Below are 27144 nucleotides of genomic sequence, written 5' to 3'. Positions count from 1 at the left end.
CAAACAAATTAGATTCAAGCTCCTAGGATCTCCATTTGGCTTGTCTCTCTTAACTTGGCTACTCATGAAAATGGTCCTCTTTACTATCTCAAGATGGAATCCCTATCACACAAGAACAAACATCAAAAAGTTCACAATACAATAAGAGGAATGTACAAAGAATAAGTTTTGAAAAGGAAGTCCTTTGAAGTCAACTTTGATATTTAGCATTCTAAAGGCATGAGGTCTAGTTGCTCTTCAACAAGTTTAGCATTCTAAAGGCATGAGGCCTAGTTGCTCTTGAACTCCTTTAAGCATAGGTAAGTCCTAATTCTAAGTCCTTTCTCCTTTTTGCATTTGGTTCACACAAACAAACACAAAACCAACACGAGACAACAATATATTTATATACAATAATGAGCTCAAATGAGCAAAAGGAAAATGACATAAACATAAAATATGTGCTCAAGTGAGCAAAATGAAAAGCAATATGAATAAATGAGAAATAAATAAATGGAATTAAAGTAAATTGCAAGAAATTAAATTCTCAAGTTAAATTTAGTAATTAGTATGGTTATGTTAGTTTGTCATAAGACAATGTAGCGCTATGTTAAGCAATCGTAAGTGGACTAATGTAGTAGTCACACCTATATGAGGTCGGTCAATAAAACTATAGGCAAATAAATACAAGTTAGAGATCATGACTAGTAAGCCAAGCTCCATTAACTTGCCATGCCAAAACAAAAGGGGAGAGGCCTTGTATGGACTTTAGGTTTTTTGCTTGACTAAGAAGCAACCTATCTTGGACACAAAACAACTCACTTGATCTAGGATCAAGTTGAGTTTGGTTTGGATCGAAGACGGATAAACCTCTCATTTGTCAAGACCAACCGTAAGGCATTAACTCATTGGCCAAATTAGAAAAAATTATGGGATGAAGATGAAATGGATGGAAGGGGAATTCAAGCATCAAACACAATTGGTCAAAACTGAATCAAATCATCATCAATCAATACTAAACATAAAAGAAATGAAGATCACAAGTCAACAAGTCAACCATATTTTTTGGTATTTTTTGAATTAAAAATAAATGCAAAATAAAATAAACAAAATACGGTCAAACCTCAAATTTAATTCAAATCAACTTCAACAAGTCCAATTAAATTCTCATAGGTCTAGCATGGTCAAACAAACTTTGACAAAAAATTTCAACAATTTTTGAAATCAGAAACTATTTAAAAACAATTAAAAACAATGAAAAATAACACAATATGAATTAAAATCTCAAATAAATCTCAAATCAAATAAGAAATTAATGAGACTATTTTTCATTGACTTATCATCAGCCATAGGTCTTATGAAAATATTTTTGGATTTTTCAAATATCAAAAAGTATTGAAAAATGAATTAAAACTAATAAAAACCAAATAATTCACAAAAAATATTAAATGAAGTCACAAAAATAATTAAAAATCAAAATGTGAAACTAGATTTTTCAAGAAATTTTTTGGCATTGGTCTCATATTTTTGTGACTTCAAATAAAATATTTATGAATTTTTGAAAATAAAAGGAAATAAATGAAATTAACAAAAAAATAAGGATAATAGCAAAAATGCGCAACCACGGGATCACTTCATTAATTGACGTGGCAAGGCATCAAGGGCTCAGAGGCGCGGATACACGGTGCTCTCAAGTCAAGCGCGCAACACATTGTATTAAAACAAGTCAACATATGCAATGGCCAAGATTAAAACGTTTCAGCATGATCCAAAGGCTGGGAGGCTACCACGTGGGGATGGTGGTGGAAACCACCATCTTCTCCGGTGATCCAACAAGATCCGGCCACTACGCGCAGGAAATTAAAGTTTAATGAAAATGAAAACTGATGACATCAAAATGAAGTTGGGGTGATGTACATCACCCCTGTAACCATGGATCATCCTCACAGTTCAGATCTAGAGAGAAACGTGAGCTTGAAGATCATGGTGCATGAACTGAAATGGCACGATTTACAAAATTAAGACCACCACTGGCCTGCCTCATGTGAGAGGACTTCAGAAAACAGCATAGACCAAAGGAATTCACATTGTATAGAAAGATCTAAATAAAAAAAGTTTGAGGTTCTACCTCTGAAATGAAGCTTCAAACAGCACGAATCCTTCAAGCTCTTGATCTACTTTTGCTCTGAAAGCGTGATGGTGATGCTAGGTTAAGGAATTGAGCTTTGAAAATCAACTAATGATGTTGAAATTCAAGCTTGAAAGTGAAAGAGAAAATTGGAAATTCCTTTAGTGAGGGTTTGGTTTTCAATTCAGCAGCAATTCAGATCTCCACTTGGTTGCCATTTGAATGAGAATGCACTCTTATTTATAGCTGAAATGTGATGCAAGGCAATGCTTCCCTTGTGTGCATGAAGTTTGAATCCTTCTTGCATGGGCCTGTACAGGCGCATGTAAGTCCGAAGAATGAATTCAAATCCATGCTGATACCTCAAGGAAGTGAATTGGACGTGCAATTATGATGGAAATAGCTTGCACATGGAGTTACAAAGTGAAATCCAAAAATGAACATAAACATAAAGCTCTTTGAAACTCCCACATGGAAAGTCCAAAAAATTAATGTGAGTAATGGTTGGAAATCCCTTGAAATAAGGAATAAAACTCATGTTGGGAAATAATTCATTTGGCAATTGGAAATTTATGAAAACTGGCTGTGAAGGTTTGGGTACAAAACATGTCCAAGTTCCCCTTTGAAAATTTTGCCAAAAGCAAGCCCCTCTGTTTCAATGATGAAAGCTTCAAATGGAAAAATCTCCAACATCAAAGTTGTAGATCCTTTCTAGATTATCCATTTAGATTTAAATTTTTCATCATTAGGATTTTTCATGAGAAAGTTATGGGCACTTGAAGTTGGACATTTTTCAAATTCAATGACTTAGGTCCAAAGTGACCTATAATGTTTTGTATTATCACATGTATTTCTTTTAGGATATGAAATTTTGTCCAATATAACATTTGAATTATACATATTAAACTTTCCAATGAATTTGGTCTCACCTCAAAATCATAAAAAATAAGGAAGTTAGGTCCTTGGGAAGTTGACAAAAAATTAGGGTTTCACTCAAAAGGACCTATAATGTTTTGAAATGAATGATTACCTTCCAAGTTTCAAATGGATTTTTGATGAACATTAAAGTTGTTAATATGGTTCTTAAGAACATTGTTTCTATTAGGGGAATCTTCATTTGACAAATACATCACAAGTTTTGTCTGAGTGATCCTCAATTTAGTCAGATGACTTGACTGGTCAACTTCTCAAGGCCAAACTTCAAATCTTGATGAATGAATGATTGAGGAACATTACATAAGCTCATATATGCATAAAATAATGAATGAAAGAACTTCCCTTGATTAAATTTGATCATAGGTTGAGGTTGTTTCATGAGCAAGGCACAGTCAAAGCACAGTTGAATTAGGGTTTCCTTGGGAAACAATCCTCAAGCCCTTTGGGTTATCTTGATCAAATTGGAAAATTGATATACTTGGGAGACATATATGATGATTAAAAGCTTTGTGGACCATTGTCATGCTTTTTCTCATCGTCATCTAGTCACTTCATTGAGCTTAGGAGCCTCCTAGGAGCATGGGAGCACATGATCATTTGAGCTTCAAAACAAAAAGAGTTAGTGACATATTTTTATGCTTTTGGTTAGTAAACAAATAATAAAAGCAATAATATACAATAAAATCATGCTTGGTGATCTCAAACCAACTCACACAAGTCCCACCCCCTAGGGTTAAGGAGCCACACATGCTATGATCCTTGAGGCAATGCATTGAGCAAATGATATGATGTCATGAGGGATCTTAGGGTCAAAATTAGGGTCTTACAGTAGGTCAGATGAATGAATCTTATGAAAAAGGTGTGACAAGAACCCCTCCCCTAATGAGCCAAGGTTTCAATCAAATCCAAGATCAAAAGTCAACCTCAGCTGGCACACAAGTACCAAGCATCCTTGATTAGGGTTTCATGATGCACAACCCCATAATCAAGGTCTCCAAACAGAGCATGAAGCTTCCCAATTAATACCCCAACACATAGACCCGCAATTAGGATTTAGAAGAACATATTAATGCTCTAAAGTTAATCACAAGGTCCCATAGTATCACAATCAAGAGTTAGGGTTTTGATGCCCTGGTGAATGCCAAGTTGTCATCTCCTTGAATCCATGGACCACAGATCAAGAAATTAGGGTTTCACCCTAAATGATTCCACATTATGAGACATACCATATCTCTAGAGCTTGAACTACAAGAAAATCATAGCTTCTGCAATCCATAAGCTTTGAAGTTGTGATGATCATTAGAAAGTGTTAGCATAAATAAATTATGCACATGAATGAGGCCTGAACGAGTTTAGATGAATCTCAAGCCACATGTTATATAAAAAATGAAAAGGGGGGGTAAATTTTAGGGTATGACACTAGGGATTACCAATATGGAATGTCTACTGCCATGATGACAGGGTTACAAAGTCATGCTTCAAAGTTTGTAGATAATGATGCAACGATAGCATCACCCCTTAATCCACACTTGGCATTAGGATCTTTCATAAGTATCCCTGGTCAGATGGAATAACCACAAGGAGGAGTTTGATATGTTCCTCTAGGAATGCCAGCCTTAACTACAAATTTTCTAGCGTCCATGAGGCAACAAATGGATGAAAGTAATCACGAGATGATGAACATGTTAACACAACAAATAGGTACTGCGTTTCACCCTCTAATACATAACACAACCCAGAGTTACCAGCATTTGTCACATCAGGTGGGTAGATTGTTGAGTTTTTGGGGCACCGCAAAATAACGAAATTCCTGTCGAACAATCTCCACCGAGGGTAGTCGAAGGAAACCAGGCCCAAAATGGTCATGGAATAGTTATGATGCCAAGAGACCAGAATGCTGACCAAGTACTTATGAATGTTCAACAAAACAACTTTGGGGGGAAAAATAATATAACTAACATGGTCAAATAGATTTTGTCCCAGAATAGCCTTAATGTTGTCCATCATAGGACCAATTATGTGTCTCCTTTGTCAGAATATATCCAAAAGACCGAACTTCCTAGGGGATGAAAAGTCCCAAAATTCACCAAGTTTGCTGGTGACACCAATGAGTCCATATTCGAGCATGTTACTAGGTATCAAATTGAGGGCGTCGATATTGCCAATAATAAGAATTTGAAAATGAAATATTTTTCTAATACTTTTACAAAGAGCTCTTTTAAATGGTTCACCATATTTCTTCTACATTCCATTTTTAATTGGAATCAACTGGAAAGGGTGTTTCACGAACAATTCTATATGGGCCAATCTAAGATTAGACTCAAGGAATTAGCCAGTGTGAGGCGAAAGATGGATGAAATCATAGATGATTATCTAAGTAGGTTTAGGATAATGAAATCAAGGTGCTTCACCCAGGTGCCTGAACATGAATTAATCGAGTTGGCTGCATGTGGATCTTGATTATTCCATCAAGAAAAAGTTAGACACCTAATATTTAAGAGATATGGCCCAATTAGCTTATAGGTTTCGACATATCGAACGTATGAAAGTTGAAAAGGCCAGTTTGAGTAAGTATCATAAAAAGGAAAAAGTAGCCTATGTCGAAATAGAAAACTTACCCGACACAGACAATGACTTTGTCGAAGAAAATGAGGTCAATGTGGCAGAACTAAATCCATGACCTCCTGTAATACCCCAAAATTTACCCTTCATTTTTCCTGGAAGCATGGGATTATGTTTTACATTTCATTGGCATCATACTGGGTCATACTCATTGCATACTGCATTAGTGACATGGAAATCAGGTTTTGATTGATCACTCCTTAACAGAAGGAGCCCACACATTTGATGATATCAAGACATATTTGTCAAAGCCTCATGTATTATTACCTCACATGAGAAACAAGAGCATGAAATTGTACATTTATGCTTCAGATTCGACAATAGACAATATGTTAGCTCAGGAAGAGGGTGATGGAATCGAAATGGCCATATATTATCTCATTCTATTGTTAAACGACACATAAACTAAGTATAGCTTGATAGAAAAGTTGTGCATTTCTTTGGATTTCTCTTGCATGAAATTGAAATGTTATATCAAATCGACAGATGTGTTTGTCTACTCGCAATTTGTGATATTATTAAATATATGTTGTCGAAACCAATTCTACATAGTAGAATAGGAAAATGGGTTCTCGCCTTAACAAAGCATTATCTGACTTACGCGCTGTTAAAATCCAAGAAAGGCCAAATTGTCTCTGATTTCATAGTAGATCACACAATAAAGGAAATAGCATAAACTATGTTGAGCAATCTGCATGGAAGTTATACTTCGACGATTTTGGTCATGCTAACGGAAGTAGTGTTGGAATTTTGATTTTTCCCTCCAGGGAATTCTAACTAAGTATAAATTCAAAATTAATGGTTGTTTCTCTAATAATGAAGTTGAATATGAAGCTTTAATAACATACCTAACGGTCAATATAAAGGAAACTCAAAATTAGTGCTAAAATAGTTGATAAAAGAATACAAATTCATTAAAGATAATTTATTAATGTACTTGGTCAAAGAAATTTTTTTGCTTAGAAGATTCAAAATAGTCGACATTAAGCATGTGCCTTGGATTGAGAATCAAAAGGCTAATGATTTAGCCCAGACAACCTCAGGGTACAGAGTCTCCGGAGAAAAATTAGAAGAGTTTATTGAAGTCAAAGATATATTGATTTCAACCAGTGTACTTTCCCCATAATTGTCAAAGTCAAAACTAGTGGAAGTAGAAGAGTTAATAGTTTTAGACCCTAAATTTTTTGAAACTTTTTCCATTGATAATTTGTCAAATGATGATTAGCAAAGACCAGTCATAGAGTTCCTGAAGAATCCAACGGGACAACAGATCGAAAGATAAAATATAAGGCGTTAAGTTATGTTATTGTTGGAAATTAGTTGTTCCAAAAGACGCCTGAAGGTGTTTTACTTAAGTGCCTTAGAAAAAGCGAAGCTTATTTGGAAATATTCAGTGCTCATAGTGGATCATATGGTGCCCATCAAGAAGACCACAAATGAAGTGGTTATTTTTTCGACAAGGGGTATATTGGCCCACAATGTTAAAATATTGCCTGAAATCACCAAAGGGTGCCAGGAATGCAAGAAGCATGCACGGATCCAAAATTTCTCAACCAGTGAGCTACACAAAATTGTCAAACCTTGGCCATTTAGAGGTTGGGCTTTAGATTTTATAGCCCTAAATCATCTTAAAGTCATAAGCATATTTTGGTAGGCATCAACTACTTTACCAAATGGGTCGAAGCAGTGCCTTCGTGAATGTCGGCCAACATGTTGTGATTAGTTTTATACAAAGCCACGTCATCTGTAGATTTGAGAATCCTAAGACCATAACCATATACCAATTATTAGTTTTCACTAGTCAAAAGATTGTTGAGTTTACCTTAGAATTAGGAATCAAACTTCTGACCTCTACACCTTACTATGCCTAAGAAAACAGTCAAGTCAAGGCTGTAAACAAAATCGGCTTGATAAAAAAATGCAGGCCAAAAGCCAAATAATTAGCATAACACGTTGGATCAAAAACTTTAGGATTTTTTTAAGTCCCCTAAGGAGGCAACTAACTATACACCTTTTCGACTAACTTTTGGACATGATGCGGTATTGCCTCCTGAGATACACTTCCAATCAATTAGAAATCAAAGGCAAAGAGAGATCTATTCCGACCACTATTGGAGCATAATGATGGAAGAATTGGTCGACTTGGATGAAGAAATGTTACTTTCCTTATACGTTCTTATTAGAAAAAAGGAGCAGTAATTAAAGCTTATAATAAAAAAGTTAAGTCAAAAGTCTTTTTGGTCGGTGTAGCGGGGTATTCGTTACCTTTAGATTTATTGACTAAATCAACAGTAAATCATACAATTCGAGTCGCCACCGCACTTCTATTTATCCAAAGGAAAGGTTAGAAAGCGAACAAAAACCGAGAAGTTTTATCAAATAAAAAACTAATAAAAATGTCAGAGATCTGGGTAAGGGGGTTGGTTATGCCATGGGAAGGTTTTAAGCATCCAAAACATCCTTAGTACTCTAAGGGAACCCATTTTACAAAATGCATTGTAGGTTGGTATTTGTGAAAATATTTATGCAAACATGATTGGGGAGATGAGAAAAGAATATACAAATTATTTACAATTTTGTTGTTTGAATGGATAAACCCGTTGCCTACGTACCATCACAAAGGTAGGATTAAAACCTCATAGTTCGGGCAAAAATCTCAAAATAAGTTGGTGAATTGATTTGTCAAAAGCTTTAAGGTCTTTTGTTATCAAAGGGAGAAAACTCAACCTAAACCAATAATCCACCATGTGAGGAGAGCTTCAACATACTAGTGAGGGATCCATCCTATAATAAGTATGGAAGACTTATAGTCCAATCACTAAGGATAAGGTGAGGTTTACATCAACCACTATGATAACTCAAACCTATGGCTAATGTTTATGAAAAGTTTTAACAAAGGTGGCCATTGGAACCACAAAAGTCACTTGAAGTGAATGGTATTTACAAATTAGAAGTATTTACAAAATGAAGTCAAAGTGGACTTATGATTCAATTCAAAAATAAGTATTAATGAAAAGAGTTTGAAAAAATCAAAGGCATATGGCCTAGGTTTCTAGTTTTGAAAACAATGTCAATGTTTGCACAAAATGAGTTTTGCTTGTGTTAGAGTGGAGAGAAGAAGAGAAGGGCTAGTCCTAAACATGCAAAGATGAGATAAGAGAATAAAACCCTTGGAGTTCCTTTCTTGAGATCATAAAGATGATTCAAGATGCTCCTTTCCTTTGGACTTAGCAATTAACTCAAGCAATCAAACAAATATTCAACCAAGCTCCTAGGATCTTCCAATTGGACCTGTCTCTCTTAACTTGAATGCTCATGACAATGGACCTTCTAACTATCTCAAGTTTGGGATGCCTATCACACAAGAACAAACAATCAAAAAGTTCATAATGCAATAACAGAAATGGACAAAGAGAGAGTTTAGATTAGGGGTCCTTTCAAGCCATCTTCAAGATTAAGCGTTCTAAAGGCATGAGGCCTAGTTGCTCTTCAATCAATTTTAGCATTCTAAAGGCATGAGGCCTAGTTACTCTTGAACTCCATTAAGCATAGGTGAGGTCCTAATTCTAAATCCTTTCTCCTTTTGCATTGGGTTCACACAAACAATCACAAAGCAAACACAAGAATAACAACATATATTACACAATAATGTGCTCAAGTGAGCAAAAGGAAAATGGCATAAACATAAAATATGAGCTCAAATGAGCAAAGGGAAAAGGCAATATGAATAAATGAGCAAGAAATTAAATTGCATTAAAGTAAATTGCAAGAATTATATGCTTGAATTAAAAGTAGTAATTTAGTAGTTAGTGTTAGTGTGCCATAAGGCAATTTAGCGCTATGTTAAGCAATCGTAAGTGGACTAATGTAATAGCCACACCTATCTGAGGCCGGTCAATAAAACTATAGGCAAATAAACACAAGTTAGAGATCATGACTAGTAAGCCAAGCTCCTACAACTTGCCATGCCAAAAGAAAAGAAGAATGACCTTGTATGGATTTTAGGTTTTTTGCTTGACCAAGAAGCAACCTATCTTGGACACAAAGCAATTCACTTGATCTTTGATCAAGTTGAATTTGATATGGATCAAAGAAGTTTAAGCCTCTCCTATGTCAAGGCTAACCACAAATCATTAACTCATTGGTCAAAAGAAAAAGAAGAAGAAAAGAGATGAAGATGAAATGTACAAAATGGAAATTCAAATGACATAACCAAAACACATTGATCAAACATGAATGGAATCAACATCAATCAATGGTAAACAGAAGTGAAATGAAGATTAGAAGTCAAGAAAGGTCAAACATATTTTTGGTATTTTTTGGAATTAAAATAATACATAAAATAAAATAGACAAAGTAAGGTCAAACTTCAAATCCAATTCAAATCAACTTGGATAAGTCCAATTGGATCATCACAAGTCTAATATGGTCAAACTAGGTTTGACAAATTTTCTCATTATTTTTTGAAAACATAAACTATTTTAAAATCAATTAAAAGCATTAAAATATAACACAAATGAATTAAAATCTTAAATCAATTAAGAAATTGATGAGAATATTTTCATAGACTTGTCATGATCTAAATGTGTTAAGAAAATATTTTTGGCATTTTTGAATATCAAAAAGTATTTTAAATTAATTAAAAACTATTAAAAACAAAATAATTCACAAAAAATATTAAATGGAATCACAAAAATAGTTAAAAATCAGATTATGAAACTAGATTTTAAAAGAAAATTTTTGCAATTGGTCTCATATTTTTGTGATTCCGGATAAAAGAGTTATGAATTTTTGAAAATAAATGGATTTAAAGAAAATAAAACAGAAATTAATAAAAGAGAAACAATCTGGAGCACATGATCCAACCTCATTAATTAACGTGGATCATCATGTGGCTCAGATACGCGCACTCATTGTGTTCCCCTGTCAAACGCGAAACAAACATAATTAAAAATAGTCAAACAAAAGCAAGGCCATGATTAGATCATGTGAGCCAGATCTGAAGGCTATGGTTGTTCCATGTGTGGACGGTGGTGGGAACCACTGTCTTCTCCGGCGAGCAAGCATAAACCGGCCACCAGTTGCAGGTTTTGCAACCTCAACCAAATCACACGATCCTTATACCAAATTAAAGCTGGGGTGATGTACATCACCCCTATAACCTTGGATTTCACTCAAGATCTCTATGGAAGGAGAAATCTGAAATGGAAAATCCAGGTGTTCAATCTAAAGTTCATCAATTCACAAAATTAAAGCCACCACTGGCTTGCCTATCACACGAGGACTTTAGAGAACCAAACAAACACAAGCAAAGCACAATATATGAGGAGATTCGAATCAAAACAGTTGAGATGGAAACCTTTGAAGTGCAACTTTGATGAGCACGATCCAACGAAATCCTTGCTTACAGCTTGATCTTGAGATGATGATGATGCAAGGCTTAGGAATTGGAAGCTGAAGATCAACCAAGGAAGTTCAAATTCAAGCTTGAAAAGTGAAATGAAAATTCAAAATTCCTTTGGTGTGAGGTTAGGATTCAATTCCAGCAGAGTCTTAGGCACCTTCAGGTTGAGAATTGAATGAAGTAATGCATCTATTTATAGCTGAAGCTGCAAGGAAAGTGTGATGAATCCGTGTGCATGAAGCTTTGGATCCTCCATGCATGGGCCTGTACAGGCGCATGTGAGGCCCAAAAGCTAATGGTTTTGCAAGCTGATAGCATGATGAAATGATTTGGACGTATGGTTTGCATTATAATTGCTTGTGTATGAAGTTTCATCATGAAATGCATAAATGGTCACGAATGTTCCTCTCTTCGAAAATCCCACATGCAAAATTCAAACATAGGCACGTGAGTAATGGTTGGAAAGTTCTTTACATAAGGAACAAAATCTATGTTGAACAAAAATCCATTTGGAGTTTGGAAAATTGTGAAAACTGGCCATGAAGTTTGATGTACAAAACATGTCTTTGAAATTTTTGCCAAAAGTGACCAACTTCAAGCCCTTCTGTTTCAATGATGAAAGCTTCAAATGGAAAAACCTTCAACAAAAAGTTGTATATCTTTTCAATATGATCAATTTGGACTTAAATTTTGCATCATTTGGATTTTTTATGAGAAAGTTATGGGCACTTGAAGTTGGACTTTTTCAAGATTCAATGGCTTTGGTCCAAAGTGACCTATAATGTTTTGTATTATCACATGTGTTTCTTTTAAGATTATGAAATTTTATCCAACATAAAATTTTAATTAGACATATTAAGATTTCCAATTCAATTGGTATCACCTCAAAATCATAAAACATGAGTGAGTTAGGTCCTTGGGAAGTTGACTCAAAATTAGGGTTTCAGTCAAAATGACCTACAATGTTTTGAAATCAATGATGACCTTCCAAGTTTCAAATGAATTTTTGATGAACATTAAAGTTGTTCATATGGTTCTTAAGAACATTGTTTCTCTTGGGGTCATCTTCATTTGACAAACACATCAAAAGTTAGGTCTCAGTGGATTTCAAAATAGTTAGATGACTTGACTGGTCAACTTCTCAAGTCCAAACTTCAAATCTTGATGAATGAATGATTTTGGATACTCACATAGGCTCATATATGCATAAAATGATTAATTAAATAACTTAACTTGATTGGATTTGATCATAAGTTGAGGTTTCTTCATGAGTAAGGCACAACCAATGCACAAATGAATTAGGGTTTCCTTGGGAAACAAGCCTCAAGCCCTTTGGTTTATCTTGATCAAATTGACAAATTGAGATGCTTGGGAGACATATATGATAATTGAGAGCTTTGTGAACCATTGTCATGCTTTCTTTCATCTTCATTTGGCCATTTCTTTGGGCATAGGAGCCTCCTAGGAGCCTTGGATCACATGACTACTTAAGCTTCAAAACAAAACAAGTTAGTGACATATTTTTGTGCTTTTGGTTAGTAAAAAAATAAGAAAATAAATAATATACAATTCAAGCATGATTAGTGATCTCAAACCAACTCACATAAGTCCCAACCCAAGGGTAAGGAACTTAGATGCTCTGATCCTTGAGGCAATGCAATGAGCAATGATATGATGCCATGAGGAATCTTAGGGTCAAAATTAGGGTCTTACTGTCGGAGAATATGTCTGGAAAGTAATATTACCTATGGATCAAAAGGATAAAGCCTTAGGGAATTGGTCACCAAACTGGGAGGGATCATTTAAAATTAACCAAGTGTTTTCAAATAACGCTTATGAGATTGAGGAATTAAGTCCTTCCAGTTGAATAACGCGAGTAAATGGTAAATGCTTGAGAAAGTATAAGCCTATGTTGCAGGAAGTTAAAATATCAAGATAATATGCAAAAGAGTTGCCAAACAGGTATATTAAATGTGCCAAAAATGGCAGTCCTTACAATAATTTAAGCACATTAATAATAAAAACCAAAATTAACAGCATCATCCTGAAGACTCCAACTTGCTCATCAACTCTTCAAAGCATAATCTAGTACGCTCGAGCTTCTTGTCGACCATAAGGTTGGTATCTCTCAGCTTTCTCACCTCTGCTTCTAGAATGCAAGCGGTCCTTGCACATTCTATGCCATTTTTGGCCGCTTCAACTAGATTCTCATCGATAAATTCTAACTCAGAAGCATCTATCTACGCCTTCTCTTTCTTCATTGCATCAACCTTCAACTATAACCAGTTTATTTGTTGAGTCCAGATTAAGATGTCAGCCTCCAAAGTTGCCATATTGTTTTTGGCCTTGTCCTTTGCCTATAATTCAACAACTTGATGTTGAGATTCAAAAACTAGGCTTTAGTGCTCGCGTAAAAATTTAAATCTCATATTGAGTCAATTGACAGACACTTGTTTTTGCCTAACGACTTGAACGAATTGCTCAAGAAGAGGCTCAAAGTCCAAAACAAAGTTAGCAACAGAACTTGTCACCTCTAGCTTTTTTAGCTTCATAACTAACCCCTGGGTCTCAAAAAGGGAAACGGGGTCGTCTTTGATTGTTTGAATGAGGTTTAAGCCAATAAGTTTGGACTCCAGCTTTTGGATTAACTCATCAAAATCATCGGTATGAGCACCAGGAAATGTAAGAGATACATCAGGAAAGTCCTCTTTGCTATCCAGAACCCTTTTAAAGGCCTCAATTGGATTCTCTTAATTGGCTCCCACCTCTGAGGCATGTACAATCAAATAAGATACATCACTAAGGCTCTATTGAGATTGGAACAACAACCCTAGAATGGGAAAAGGATGGGTATGCTCCTGAATCCCTTAATGAGGAGGATATCCAACAAGATTTTGAACTTGGTTGGGTATACCAACGTCGAGAGTCTTCTCGACACGAGTTCCTCCAGTCATCTTTTGTGCATGGCCTATTTCCATGACAACATATGGCAGTGGAGCCTCGACCCTGACAGCCTGAGGAGTAGTTTCAGATGTAAGTCGATCTTGTCTTTCAGATGAAGACTTATTAGTTAGACTTTCAATAGTTTCTGCAATTGGCTCTAAAGTCCCTTCAGTGGGTTGTCCTGCTTGATCGAAGACTCCGTCATTCCCAATACCACTATGTGGATTTATAGACTCTGAAGTGGTTGTCGAAGGCGTTGTGTATTTGATGCTTGAAAAATTAGTATGGTGTCATACTCTAATTTTGTCCTACCAAATTTCTCTACTCATTCCCTTTTTCATCGCATGCATTGCATTTTCATCTAAGTCAATAAAGGTCAATAACGAAGACTGGTGCATTTTAAATGTGAGGTCCATCATATGCATATCACAATCCATTTCTTCATTGCACTTTGCAGTTTTGAAGTTCTAGAGTCATGTTTAAAAATAGTCCATTAATCATATTTTATGATATTGCTCATTACATGTATACATCATTAAGAATCAAAATATTAGGTGTTTAATTTATAAACCAAGTTCATTTCTCCATTGTTCATCTCATCATTCTATTTTCCTTGCATCATAGAAAAACAAGATCATTGTCTCATCATTATTCAGTTTAGAAAATTAAGCTCTTTCTTTTTACTTCATGTTTTCATCACTCATTATCCAAATGTGGAATAAAAGATCAAAGTGATAAAAGAGAAACTTTGGAATTACCATCAACATTTCATTTCACCGCACAACATCATACATCATAAAAACCAAGGTTTGCTCATATGTCATAAAATGGATTTCCAAATTAAAATCAAAATTCATACACCATTGTTTCATCATCATATTCGGATTAACATTAAGCCATGTTCCTCCCCTCATTTTCTATGTTACACCCTGTCACGTCGCGAAAAATACCTGAGCTCATTGCATGCTTGAAATACAACAGAGTCACCACCAAATTTTATTTATTCCAAATGAAAGGGAAAATATCGATAAAACCCAAGGGGAAGAGAAAAAGGGTAAAGAAGTAGGTTATGCAAGGGGAATGTATTAGCACCTCTCACATCTATTGTACTCAACGGGAACCATTTTGATTGTTCTTTGCACGGATTGGTGTTATTATCTAGAGGTTACTTGCGATTGATTTTAATAAATGAGAAAAATAAGTTTACTAATTAATGTGCTCGTCAAGGATTCAAACCCTCGTGCCTACATATTCTCATTGTGCAACGAAAAAACCAGAGCTCCATAGTTCATGGTAGAAAACTACGTATTTTTTGGTTATTTTTAGGGAACTATGTTACAATCGTATCCTAGAAATGTTTTGACGTTAGCTGATTCTGATTCTTGTTCGGATGCTCTAAGCTTTTAGTCTGACTACTAAGGAACGAATTATAACAGTTCTTTTTAAAAAGAATGTTGTTTTTTAAAAGAGTTTATGATTGAATTGAGTTAAAAAAGAGTTTTTGAAATGGTGAAGGTGTTGTTTGGAGCAAAAGTGTATTGTTTAAACCCAAAGAGAGTGGTGTATGAACCAAAGAGTGTGGCATTTAGCCAATAGATGGTGATTAGCTAACACAGAGTTGTAGGTTTTGCCTAGATCCAGGTATCAAGACCTACAAGAAGGGGTTTTGCCTAAGACTGAGTCTTACAAGGTAGACATGCAAGGGAATGAGGAGTTTGCCTAAGCCCGAGTCCACAAGGAAAACATGCAAGAAGGGGGGCTTGCCTAAGCCTAAGTTTCACAAGGCAAGCATGCATGAAATGGTCTGTTTAAACCTGAGTCTCACAAGAAAAATATGCATGAGAAAGGGTTTACCTAAGCCTGAGTCTCATAAGGTAAACATAAAAGAAAAGGGGGGTTTCCTAAGCCTGAGTATCACAAGGAAGACATGTATGAGAATGAGAGGTTCACTTAAGCTTGAGTCTCACAAGGAAAACGTGCATGAGAGGGGCTTGTGTAAGCTTAAGTCTCACAAGGCAAGCATGCATGAAAAAGGTTTTAACCATGAGAAGGTGATTAACCTATGAAGGAGGTGATTAAACTAGAACTGGTGAATAACCTCAAGAGTTGTGTATGGTTCAGAGATGGGTGCTTAACCATGTGAAGGTGATTAACCCATATATGAGGTTATTGATCTCAAAATTTTATGGGTATCAAAAGAGTATTGTGTTTGGTCCAAAGAGAAAGGTATTGTTGATGGGGGACTGTTGAAGTATTATCTGAGAATGCAAGTTGTCAATTATTGGATTTTAATTGCACTAAAATCTATGAATGAAGGTAAATACTTTGAATAACTCGGTCAATCGTCCCCTATCCAAAGATATTCAAAATAAAAATATGAATACTCCCTCTTATTCTCTCTCCACTACTTAAGGCTCGTGGCGCATAATTGACATTATAATTAACAAGTGCTTGAAGGAAAATTCTTTTTTGTTGTTTTAAAAAGGATGAGACACAATGCTTGAATAGATGAAGCTCAACATGACTAAGTCTTAATGTCCTTCTATCTCCAAATTCTTGAATGTAGAACTTGTCTTGAGATTTACTAGTTGGATCTAGTATAGTGCAAGAGCATATGTCTAACTCAATCAAGTGATCAAGGGACTTCGGATCACTTGATTGAATAGGGGAGCACAAAATTTGTTCATGAAAAATCTAAGACAGGTCTAATTCAAAACATGTAATTAATTGATCAAAGGTAAATTTGATCAACTAACTAACCAAGGATACAATCATATTAAGAACCAATCATTAAGCACATGGAAATATGAACAAAATTAAAGGTATAAAAAATTGGAATTATCATGTATAAACCCTAATCTCAAGCTAATCATGAAATTAACTAGAAATTCTAACAATTAAATTCTAATTAAAAGCTAACTAAAATCTAGCCTAACATGTATTATATTTTTTCACTGTGTTTTTTTATATGAATTTAATGTGTGACAAAAGGAAAATAAAGAAAAAAATAACAAAAAATTAATAAATAAAGTGTCACTCTATAGGGGTGTGTGGATCTGGATCAGGGTGTGTATTTAGGAAATGGGCGTTGGGCCCATGATTGTTAAAGGCCCGTGGTGTGTTTCTTGTCCAATTCAGAAAGGGAGTGTGTGTAAGTAAAATGAATGTGTAGGTAGAAGGGCCCTATGGGCTTGGCACTTAGTGAAGCCCAAAGTGAAGGGGAAAGGGTGGATAACATTAAAACACTCTTCATTTCAAGTTTCCATTCCACCATTCTGCTTTCCTTCCCTCTTATGATAGTTATAAAAATGTTGTAAGAGATTACAATTAGGAAAAATAGTTAGAATATGAATTATTAGATAATGGAACTAATCAGTTGGGTGGTAGTTAGAAGAATAACTAAGTTGATAGTTAGAAAAAGGTTAGATTAGTTATGTTGGAAATGTGACAGTTAGGAAGTTAGAGAATTAGGTTAGTGTACTGTTATTGAAAAATATAGAATTAGTTGGTTAATTTGGAACTAGTCAATTGAGTTAATAGGCTGTTAATTATATTAGAGGATTTATTAAATGTGATTGTGAATTGCTTGAGCCATGATCGAATTGTAGTTGTACTAATCAGTTAGAAATAGTTACAATATTGGAAGTTAGGTGCTAAAAATGTTAATTATGCTAATTAATTAGTGATTACTAATTGTTACTAGTTGTACAAAGTCAGTTTAGGTTAGGAGTTAATGGATGCTTCACTGTTAGAATGGTTTGGGCTGAATTAGTGTGTTCAGTTAGAAAACTAATTGATGCTAGAAGTTTAGGAAAATTAGAGGTTAAGTTGTGTTGTTAGCTAGTAGTGAACTGAGTCAACATTGTTAGTGAATATTAGTATTATGCCTATGTTAATTGAGTTATGACATTGGTTATGGAATGGTTAGATGTGCTTTAACTGCTAGTTTATGTTAGTAAGCCTGTTAGTGGGATTTAAGTGGACTGGCTTAAGTTTGGTGGTATTGTCATGTGTTGGATATATGTGTAGGTCTGTATGTATTATGTTGAATAAAAATGAATTGACTTCATCATGTTGTTATGTCTTATAAAATGTACAAGTTGATTTTAGAGTGTGCATTATGTGTGACTGAAAATTGGAGCTTATTTGCTGCAGGGTTAATGTGCATAGGATGAAGTGAACTTGGCTTGGCATGGCATTTTGGCAAGGCATGATGATTAAGGTGGAATTTTGGCATGGAACATGAACTATTTGGAATGCACTTGAAGTACATGAAAGTCCATATGAAGAATCAAGAGAAAGTAGACTTATGGTAGGTCTAGGATTAGTTTGACTTCTGGTCAACTGTTTGACCAAAAAGTCAATAGTTGACCAAAAGTCAACTCTAGGTCAAATGTAATATTTGGTGTAATTTTGTACTTTTGGCTTATGTAATGGAATTTTATGACTTTGTAATGAAAGATGGCCCTTTGAAATGAGATGTGTAACTTGTTTTCCAAGCTAAAAAATTTTCCCTCCAAATTTTGAATTATTTGAATTTGAATCTTGAATTGAACTTGAATGCTTGGATATGAGTTGAATGTCTTGAACCAAAAGAACATAACCAAACAACTAACCATGTAAGACCTCAAAAGAGAATGGTCAACAAAAAGTCAACCTTCCATGGTTGACTTTTGTTGACCAAAGTCAAACTTGAAATGTGACCTTCAAATCCTAATGCCATGATATAGTTAACATGATCAAAAATGTTTAGACCAATATTAGAGTTTCTCAAAGACTTAATCCAAGAACAATGATAAACCAAAATTTTGTTTTGCCCACAACGAAAAGGTCAAGATGAAGCATAATGAAGTCCACAAGCTTGTCAACCATAATTCATTGCCTTTATCTTAAATAAGAAGAAACCTTTGAATCACTGATGTTATTTGAAAAGTGCAATTGTAAATGAATGTTTTATGATGGATGATTAGGACATGAGAATATACAGATGAACCATGGACCAAAGGCCAGATGAAAAGAAAAAGGTAGGGCAAATTTTAGGATATGACAAAAGACAACTGGAAAGATCCGTTGGAGGGTAGAATTGGAATACTAAAATGCAGTTGTAACCTTGCATAACAACTTCCATAATATGAGGCAAAATGGTACAATAGTACCGTCCTTAGCCCACAAAATCAATGTAGTGGAAAGAACATTTGATCATGTACTGTGTACTATTTTCCATACGCAAAATCTTTCGATCTTATCTTCTAATCTTCAGAGGCTTCTGAATAAATGATGTTGAAACATGTTTAGAAGGATCAAGAGTCTGGTTGTGAGAATCTTCAGAACCTTGGTCTTCAGAGTCTTCAGAGCTTGTTCTTCAAAGTCTTCAGAACTTGAGAGCGCAAAATCTTGAAGGCTTGAAAAACCTTCAGAGGCTCTTCTATCAGAGTCGCAGTTGGAAGCTTTAGCATAAATCTTCATCAGAACCGTTGTCTAAGAGCATTCTAGAACTTGACATCATTTTGTAAAACACTTTTGTATCTCTTCAAAGTCAAAATGTGTTGAGTCTGGAATCTAATCACGTCACACGCCAAATCTTCAGAATCAGAACCTGTTAGAAAAAGCTACACGCTAGACAAAACCATTAGGGTACAAAAAATTTCTCTAAGAAATAATGTATTGTTATCGTCAAAACTAAAGGCCAGATGTATAACCAAATCCTGTTCTTACAAAATCAAGGTGTTACAATAACATATTATAAGAGAATAATTTTATTTTCAAACTCTTGCTATTTATGTAGAAATATTTTAAGTAAATTAATTATAATTTATCCTATAGAAAGAGTAACTAATTTCTACTAAATGATCCACTAGTGTAATAGATGAATCTAGAAGACTCAATCTAACATAATTATCATTAAATCATCTTTGTATTGCATCTCTTGAATCATCATCTAGATGTGCGTCACTGTGACTCACTCTTGTATTTTCCGACACTTGATCCCAAGACTTTCATCTAGTCATAAGTACTCAAGCAACCATCAGTTTTCCCTACTCCACTCCAAGCTTACAGTCAACATTTTGATAGAAGATCAAGTTTTTGTCCTCTATAAGTTTCTTCCTTTGGCAACCCTTAGTTAAGTTTATTTTCTAAAATAATAAATTAATTGTTTTCCCTCTCAATGTTCAAATTTGAAAGCCAACTAAAAAATAGTACAATAAGTACAATGATACAAGTTTTATGTGACAAAAGGTACAATCTCATATGCGATAAGACTGGCTACGAGTACAAAGACATGATATATCTTATTGCATCTCGTACATTGATAAAAGACCCATTTATAGAAAAAATAAAGATCGACCAACAATCAACAAAAGGAAGCTATTTACAGACTTAACTTCTCATTGTTTTAATCATCACATTGATTCACATTGAACAACATTGAAACAACCTTGACAATAAACTTTTGAGAACCAACTTGAGAAAAGAAAAGAACTTTCAAAGAAAAAAAACATAGAGACGAAAATCTTCTAAAAGAAAGTAAAAGAACTAGTGATTTCATTGTATACCATTTATGTATAAAGATTCAAACACTTTTACTTGTACTTAAAATTGTTTTACATTTTATGTTGAGTGATATTTGTAAACACCCTATCAATAATCTATTTATATGATTGTATTTCTTTAAAGGGCTATGTGCTAGCCATATTCTTTAAGATGACAAAGAGATCTAGTTGGGACGAATTCTTTGTGTTTGAAATCTAAGATATATGTCAGTTGGATCGGAAAATATCCTAGTAATATTGCAATCTATTTGATTATAGAAAAAATCTCTTTATGAGAGAGGACCGAAAGTAGCTCTTAGTTAAGTGGGTGAACTAGGATAAATCTTCGTGTGATAATATCTCTTCCTTTTACCTCTTTATCATTCAACTTGTGATTAACTTGAGTTTTATTTGAAACACAACATAAAATAGTTTTTAACAATCAACACAATTCAAAACTCCCCCTTTTGTGTTTTTCTCATCTTTAAGCTAATAACGGTGACAACAAAACATATACGAATAAACATCACAAAGTTAATATAAGGAGTAGATTAACTCTAATAAAGAAAAATAACTTATCAAATGAATAAGGATGAAAGTTTACTACAAAATTGAGCTATTTGGGAAACAGGCCGAGTCAATATGAGGTGAAGCTCTTAATAAAAAATTGAAAAAAAATCAAGGGACAATGAAGACAAAAACAAAGGAAAGGAGTAGAGCGTGGAAATGATGTCTCCTTTATACTTTTTCCTAATTGATCTAGGAATATCCAAATGTTGGGAAATTAAGAATTTAGAAGGTTAACCATGGGCCAATACAACAATGGCACGTCACTTCGAAAAAGCAACTTTGATTTTCACAAAAAATCATCATCATGCCTCAACCTTTCCAGGAAAGTTAATGCGTGCCTCAAACCATAACTTGAAGCAACATGGTAAAAGGATGAGGCATAAAGGTCAGGACAAATCCACACCATGCTCTAATAATGAGCGGAAGCATGCATAGTAGAAGGAACCAACACAACTGTCAGGCCCCTACAAATACTAAATGGTAATGAGCTTGTGGCATTTGTCACCTAAGCCTCAAAACGCATCTGATTGATCTTCTGATATAGCAGCGAGTTGAGCCGACTACCCAAATCACACATCAAAACATCACGAGTCATTGCAGTTACTCCCAACGTGCAAGGGAAAGTTGTCATGTACATGCTCATCAACAAACACAACGTGATCGACTGACTGTGAAGTCAATAACATGTCATAATTTGGCCTAACTAACCAAGGCTTGAGGGACAACTGTTCCAAATAAGGTCACATAAGTCATTAAAAACTAAACGGACTAGGAAATGGATACACCCTAAATGTGCATCTGATTAGGATTGACCAACCCGTGAAAATCTACAGGTGACCGAGTTTAAGGATCCTCTAACATATATTTTTGTAGACAATTGTCTAAAAAAATGTTCAGGCCATATAAATCCTAAATCCACACCATGACATCTAAGGATAATTCAGATAAAGAGAGATATCATTCTAAAACTCAAAAACTTCCACTCATAACCTCTATTGATTTGATCAATTTGATCGTAAAAAATGTTAACATATACTCTTCCACCGCCATAATTAACGGACAATGATCACTGTTTTAGAATTCATCATTGTTATCATCATAATCATTTAAACAAAAATTATTTTCAAATAGAAAAGGAATTTTTATTTTTTTACATAAATTCAAAATAAAAAGGTTGCAGCATAAAATACACATATAAACTAAAACGAAAGAATAATGGTATTCTTACACCAATATTTTACATCAATACTTACACCAAATACTGTTCACTGTATTTTTTTAAATAAAATAATACTAAAATTTTATTTTAAATAAAAAATATTTATTTTAAATTAATGTTATAACAAAAATATAACATTTGTTATTAACCAATTTTATTATTGCATTAACCACAAAAATACATGTTGTTAACCACATATTTTATTTTTGATAACTTATTAACCAACTTCACAACTTCATTAATCAATAAAATACATAATATTAAATAAATTCTGAAATTAATTTATAATTTGATTAATGAAATTTCAAAATTAAAAAATTATAAATAATAAAATAAAATAGGTTAATATTATAAATTAATATTAGAATTGGGTTAATATTATCTTATTTGATTGGATAATGAAGTAATGAAGTTGATTAATAAACTATTAAAAAAATATATGATTAATAACAATAATAAATATTGTATTTTTTCTAAAAAAATCTAATTTAAAAATAATTTTTATAAATAATTTTTTAATATTATTTTATTTAAAAAAACCATTCATCCGTGAATAGTGTTTAGAGTAAATATTGGTGAAAATATTTGAAAAATAATTATTTTACCATTGAAAAAAATACAACTCAAAAAATGTGAAAGCGTTTTCTAGGAAGCTCTTTTTTCTTTTTTCTTTTTTTTTTCTTTTTCTAGGAAGCTCTAGAACACCACACCGCTTTGTATTTGAAAAAGACAATTATTTCTATCAGTGTGATCTCAAATCATTCACTTCACTTTCGCGTTTTCTCCGTTTTCTCCTGTTCTCTCTTTCTTGTTCCACATTGTGCTGCTGCATCACCACTCAGGTTTCTCATTGTTCTTTACTTTCACTTCCTTCTGCTAACTCTATTCTTCATCAGACTAATATGATACTTCACCTCGTTTTTATTTCGATATATTTGATTTATTGATAGAATGATTTCTTGTTGATTGATGATAATTAGATAGATATTCATAATTTCTAATATTTTTATTTATTTTATTTATATAAATGAAGTTGGCTTATAGCATGTGTTTGTGCTTTGTTGTAAATGTTGATTCTACTACGATTGTGTGTGTTTTAGGCTGAGAGGGCTAAGAGGGCTTAGTGTTTGCATAAATGTTACTTCTATAAGCTATGTATTCTACATCATATTGTTCAGGAAATTGCTAGAAAACTTTGAACTTTGGGGTATGTTTTATGCAGGATGGAAGAAGCTCAATATACTGTGGCATCTGGCAGTGAAACTACTGGGGAGGAAAAGTCGTTACCTCTTCCCAACATAGCAGTTGGAATCGATATTGGCACCTCACAATGCAGTGTTGCTGTATGGAATGGTTCCGAAGTAGAGCTTTTGAAAAACCAAAGAAATCGAAAGCTTATGAAATCGTTTGTGACTTTCAAAGATGAAGGCCCTTCAGGTGGAGTTACCAATCAACTCTCCAATGAACATGAGATGCTGTCTGGAGATACAATTTTCAACATTAAACGTTTGATCGGAAGAGTTGATACCGACCCAGTGGTTCGCGCGAGTAAAAATCTCCCTTTTCTGGTGCAGACCTTGGACATTGGCGTTCGCCCGTATATTGCTGCGTTAGTGAACAATGTCTGGAGATTCACCAGTCCAGAAGAAGTTCTTGCGATATTTCTGGTGGAGTTAAGACTAATGACAGAAGCACGTCTGAAACGACCGATAAGAAATGTAGTGCTTACCGTTCCAGTTTCGTTCAGTCGTTTCCAGCTGACCCGCCTAGAGCGTGCTTGTGCGATGGCTGGTCTTCACATTCTCAGGCTAATGCCTGAACCAACAGCAGTGGCAATGTTATATGGACAGCAGCAACTGAAAGCTTCTCAGGAATCTATGGGCAGTGGAAGTGAGAAAATTGCTCTCATTTTTAATATGGGTGCTGGTTTTTGCGACGTTGCTGTGACTGCTACCGACGGAGGAGTATCCCAGATAAAAGCCTTGGCAGGAAGTACTATTGGCGGAGAAGACTTGCTTCAGAATATGATGCGTCATCTGTTACCGGATTCTGAAAATATTTTCAAGAGTCATGCGGTCAAACAAATCGAGTCAATGGCATTGCTTCGAGTTGCAGCCCAGGATGCAATTCACCAGCTTTCGTCTCAAATCAGTGTTCAGGTCGATGTAGACTTGGGAGATGGTTTGAAGGTATACAAGGTTGTTGACAGGGCGGAGTTTGAGGAGGTGAACAAAGAGGTGTTTGAAAAATGCGAAAGCCTTATCATCCAGTGTTTACATGATGCAAAGGTAGAAGCCGGGGATGTAAATGATGCTATAATTGTTGGTGGATGTTCTTATATCCCAAAAGTGAAGAATCTTGTTACTAACATATGCAAAGTATCAGAAATTTATAAAGATATAAATCCTTTCGAAGGTGCCGTTTGCGGTGCAGCAATGGAAGGAGCTGTCGCCTCAGGTATCACTGACCCATTTGGAAACTTGGATTTGTTAATGATTCAAGCCACACCTCTTGCCATTGGAATTCGAGCGGATGGAAACGAGTTTGTACCTGTAATTCCAAAGAACACCAGATTGCCAGCGCGTAAGGATCTAGTTTTCACAACTATTCGCGACAATCAGTCCGAGGCATTGATAGTTGTCTACGAAGGCGAAGGAAATCAGGCAGCAGAAGAAAATCATTTGTTGGGATATTTGAAGATAATCGGAATACCTGCAGCACCAAAAGGAGTTCCTGATATCAGTGTGTGCATGGACGTAGATACTGCAAACGTGCTGACAGTTTTAGCCGGTGTTGTGATGCCTGGATCTCGGGCACCTGCAGTTCCTTTTATGCAAGTGAGGATGCCGATGGTTGATGATGCGCAAGGTTGGTGTGCTGAGGCTATAAATAAAACCTATGGTGCTTCAATGGATTTGGTTACTCTCAAAAAGGCATGAATTGATATTCATGCATCATTGTACCTTTTTATAGTTGTTTTCTTGTGTTTCAGTAACAGAAGTTGTTGTTTTACATGTATAATGTTTGTAAGATAATAAATAATATATAAAAGGCTTTTATTCTAAAGCTTCCACCTTAGTTCATTTGCTAACCTAACACTGTCCCCCAGTTGCAGGAGAAAAAAAACTCAGGAAGGTAAATTTGCAATAGAGGGAGGAAACTTAATATCTCCATTTTCGGCCATTTGCATTTGAACTGTGTGTTTGCAATTAAACTTTTTTACTGTTCTAATGCAAAGGTTAATACAAGAATGGATTTCAATATTGTTGATTGTTATCTGCTTTGGGATATTTCTGAGTTTAAAGATATCTTGCAATTAAATTCTGTCTTGTAAGAAACAAAGGGACAACTACCAAAGAGCTGTATATGTGTGACTTGTTGGATACTTTTAAACAGGTTATGGTACTTGCTTGAAATGCAAGAGGAATAAGAAGGCTTGAAATGCAAGAGGAATAAGAAGGCCTACAGTGGAGCGTGAAAATGTCTTATAAACATGAAAATAAAACATTGTGAAAATGTCCTATACATGAAAACAACATTGTAAAAATATTCACACCCTTCTCTCTATTTCTTGCTTACCCTCTTCTTAGTAATTAATATAACCTTCTTCAGTATTTTACATGAGTCACACCCTCTTCATCAAATGGGGTAGCTCTAATTCTGCTTCTCAATATTGAAGAAGGTGATGGGTCAGGAAGAGGAGTATCGACATTAGTTCAAGAAGAATTACATAAATGAGAGACTCTACATATTTATTGAAAACTTTATGATATTAGGTATATAGATCCTCAACAATCTCCTTCTCGTTCGAGTGTGAGTCTATCCACTATGCTCTCTCTCAATCTCCTTCTCGTTCGAGTGTGAGTCTATCCACTATGCTCTCTCTCTCTCTCTCTCATCTCAGAGCTCTCTCTCTCTCTCTCTCTCTCTCTCTCTCTCTCTCTCTCTCTCTCTCTCTCCTCTCTCTCCTCTCTCTCTCTCTCTCTCTCTCTCTCTCTCCTATCTCTCTCTCTCTCCTCTCTCTCTCTCTCTCTCTCTCTCTCTCTCTCTCTCGAGCAAAAGTCATTTTTATACACGTACACTTGAACGGCTGTTGATATCCTTACCACGACATAAGAATTTCAACGGCATATGTTGTCTGACCACCATTTTGTTCGGAGACTTTCGACACAAGGAGCCAACTCTTTACTCGAACCATTGGTATTGGTTTTGATACCACTAAAAGGTTACAAAGAGGAGCATCCATATTTTATCAAGAGCAACCAAATAAGTGAGATAGACACCACATGTTCACCCATAATCTTAAGACATTAGATTATGGATCATCACGTATAAAGTGTTCAATATTTACTTTTCAAAAAAATAGGAAATTTCAACTTATACTTGTATCTCAACAAAAGGTTTAGTTCAAGTTGCATTCTATTTTAAAGAAGAGTATGTTTGTGTATTTTTAATTAAAATTTTTCTTCATTAACATGCTAGTTTTCACAAAAATGCATGTGTCCTCTTCTTTATTTAGAAAACTTCTTATCCTTGAAAAAGTTAATCACAAACCATTATTGTATCATACAATCATTCTTTATTTTTTTTTATAGGAAAATGGATATATGTTCCAGGTCAGCCAAGAGACCAAAGGTAGAAAAGCAAAATCATGATGAAGCTCAGTTCAAAAGCATGATTATCAAGAAGTTAAGGGTTAGGCTACTCGCAGTCAGGGAACTTGCACTTGATATTCACTCTCGAACGATCGCACATGAGAACGACATAGAATCTAATGAACCAGATGCTTCGACGTGTTTATTTTTCTTAAAAC

The 27144-nt window shown here is 34.7% G+C and overlaps 1 protein-coding gene across 1 annotated transcript; it reads left to right on the top strand.

Annotated features, from left to right (window-relative positions):
* The first annotated feature begins 23006 nt into the window (after positions 1 to 23006).
* Positions 23007 to 25397, top strand: LOC127118449 (heat shock 70 kDa protein 8). The gene is made up of 2 exons (XM_051048656.1): positions 23007 to 23173; positions 23554 to 25397. Exon 2 carries the CDS (start codon positions 23555 to 23557, stop codon positions 25268 to 25270), a length of 1716 nt encoding a protein of 571 aa, XP_050904613.1. The 5' UTR covers positions 23007 to 23173; position 23554; the 3' UTR covers positions 25271 to 25397.
* The last annotated feature ends 1747 nt before the right edge of the window (positions 25398 to 27144 follow it).

The sequence above is a fragment of the Lathyrus oleraceus genome, chromosome 2 (genome assembly GCF_024323335.1).
Source record: "Lathyrus oleraceus cultivar Zhongwan6 chromosome 2, CAAS_Psat_ZW6_1.0, whole genome shotgun sequence".
In the NCBI taxonomy this organism is placed as follows: Eukaryota; Viridiplantae; Streptophyta; class Magnoliopsida; order Fabales; family Fabaceae; genus Lathyrus; species Lathyrus oleraceus.
This window is presented reverse-complemented; position numbering and strand designations above follow the sequence as displayed.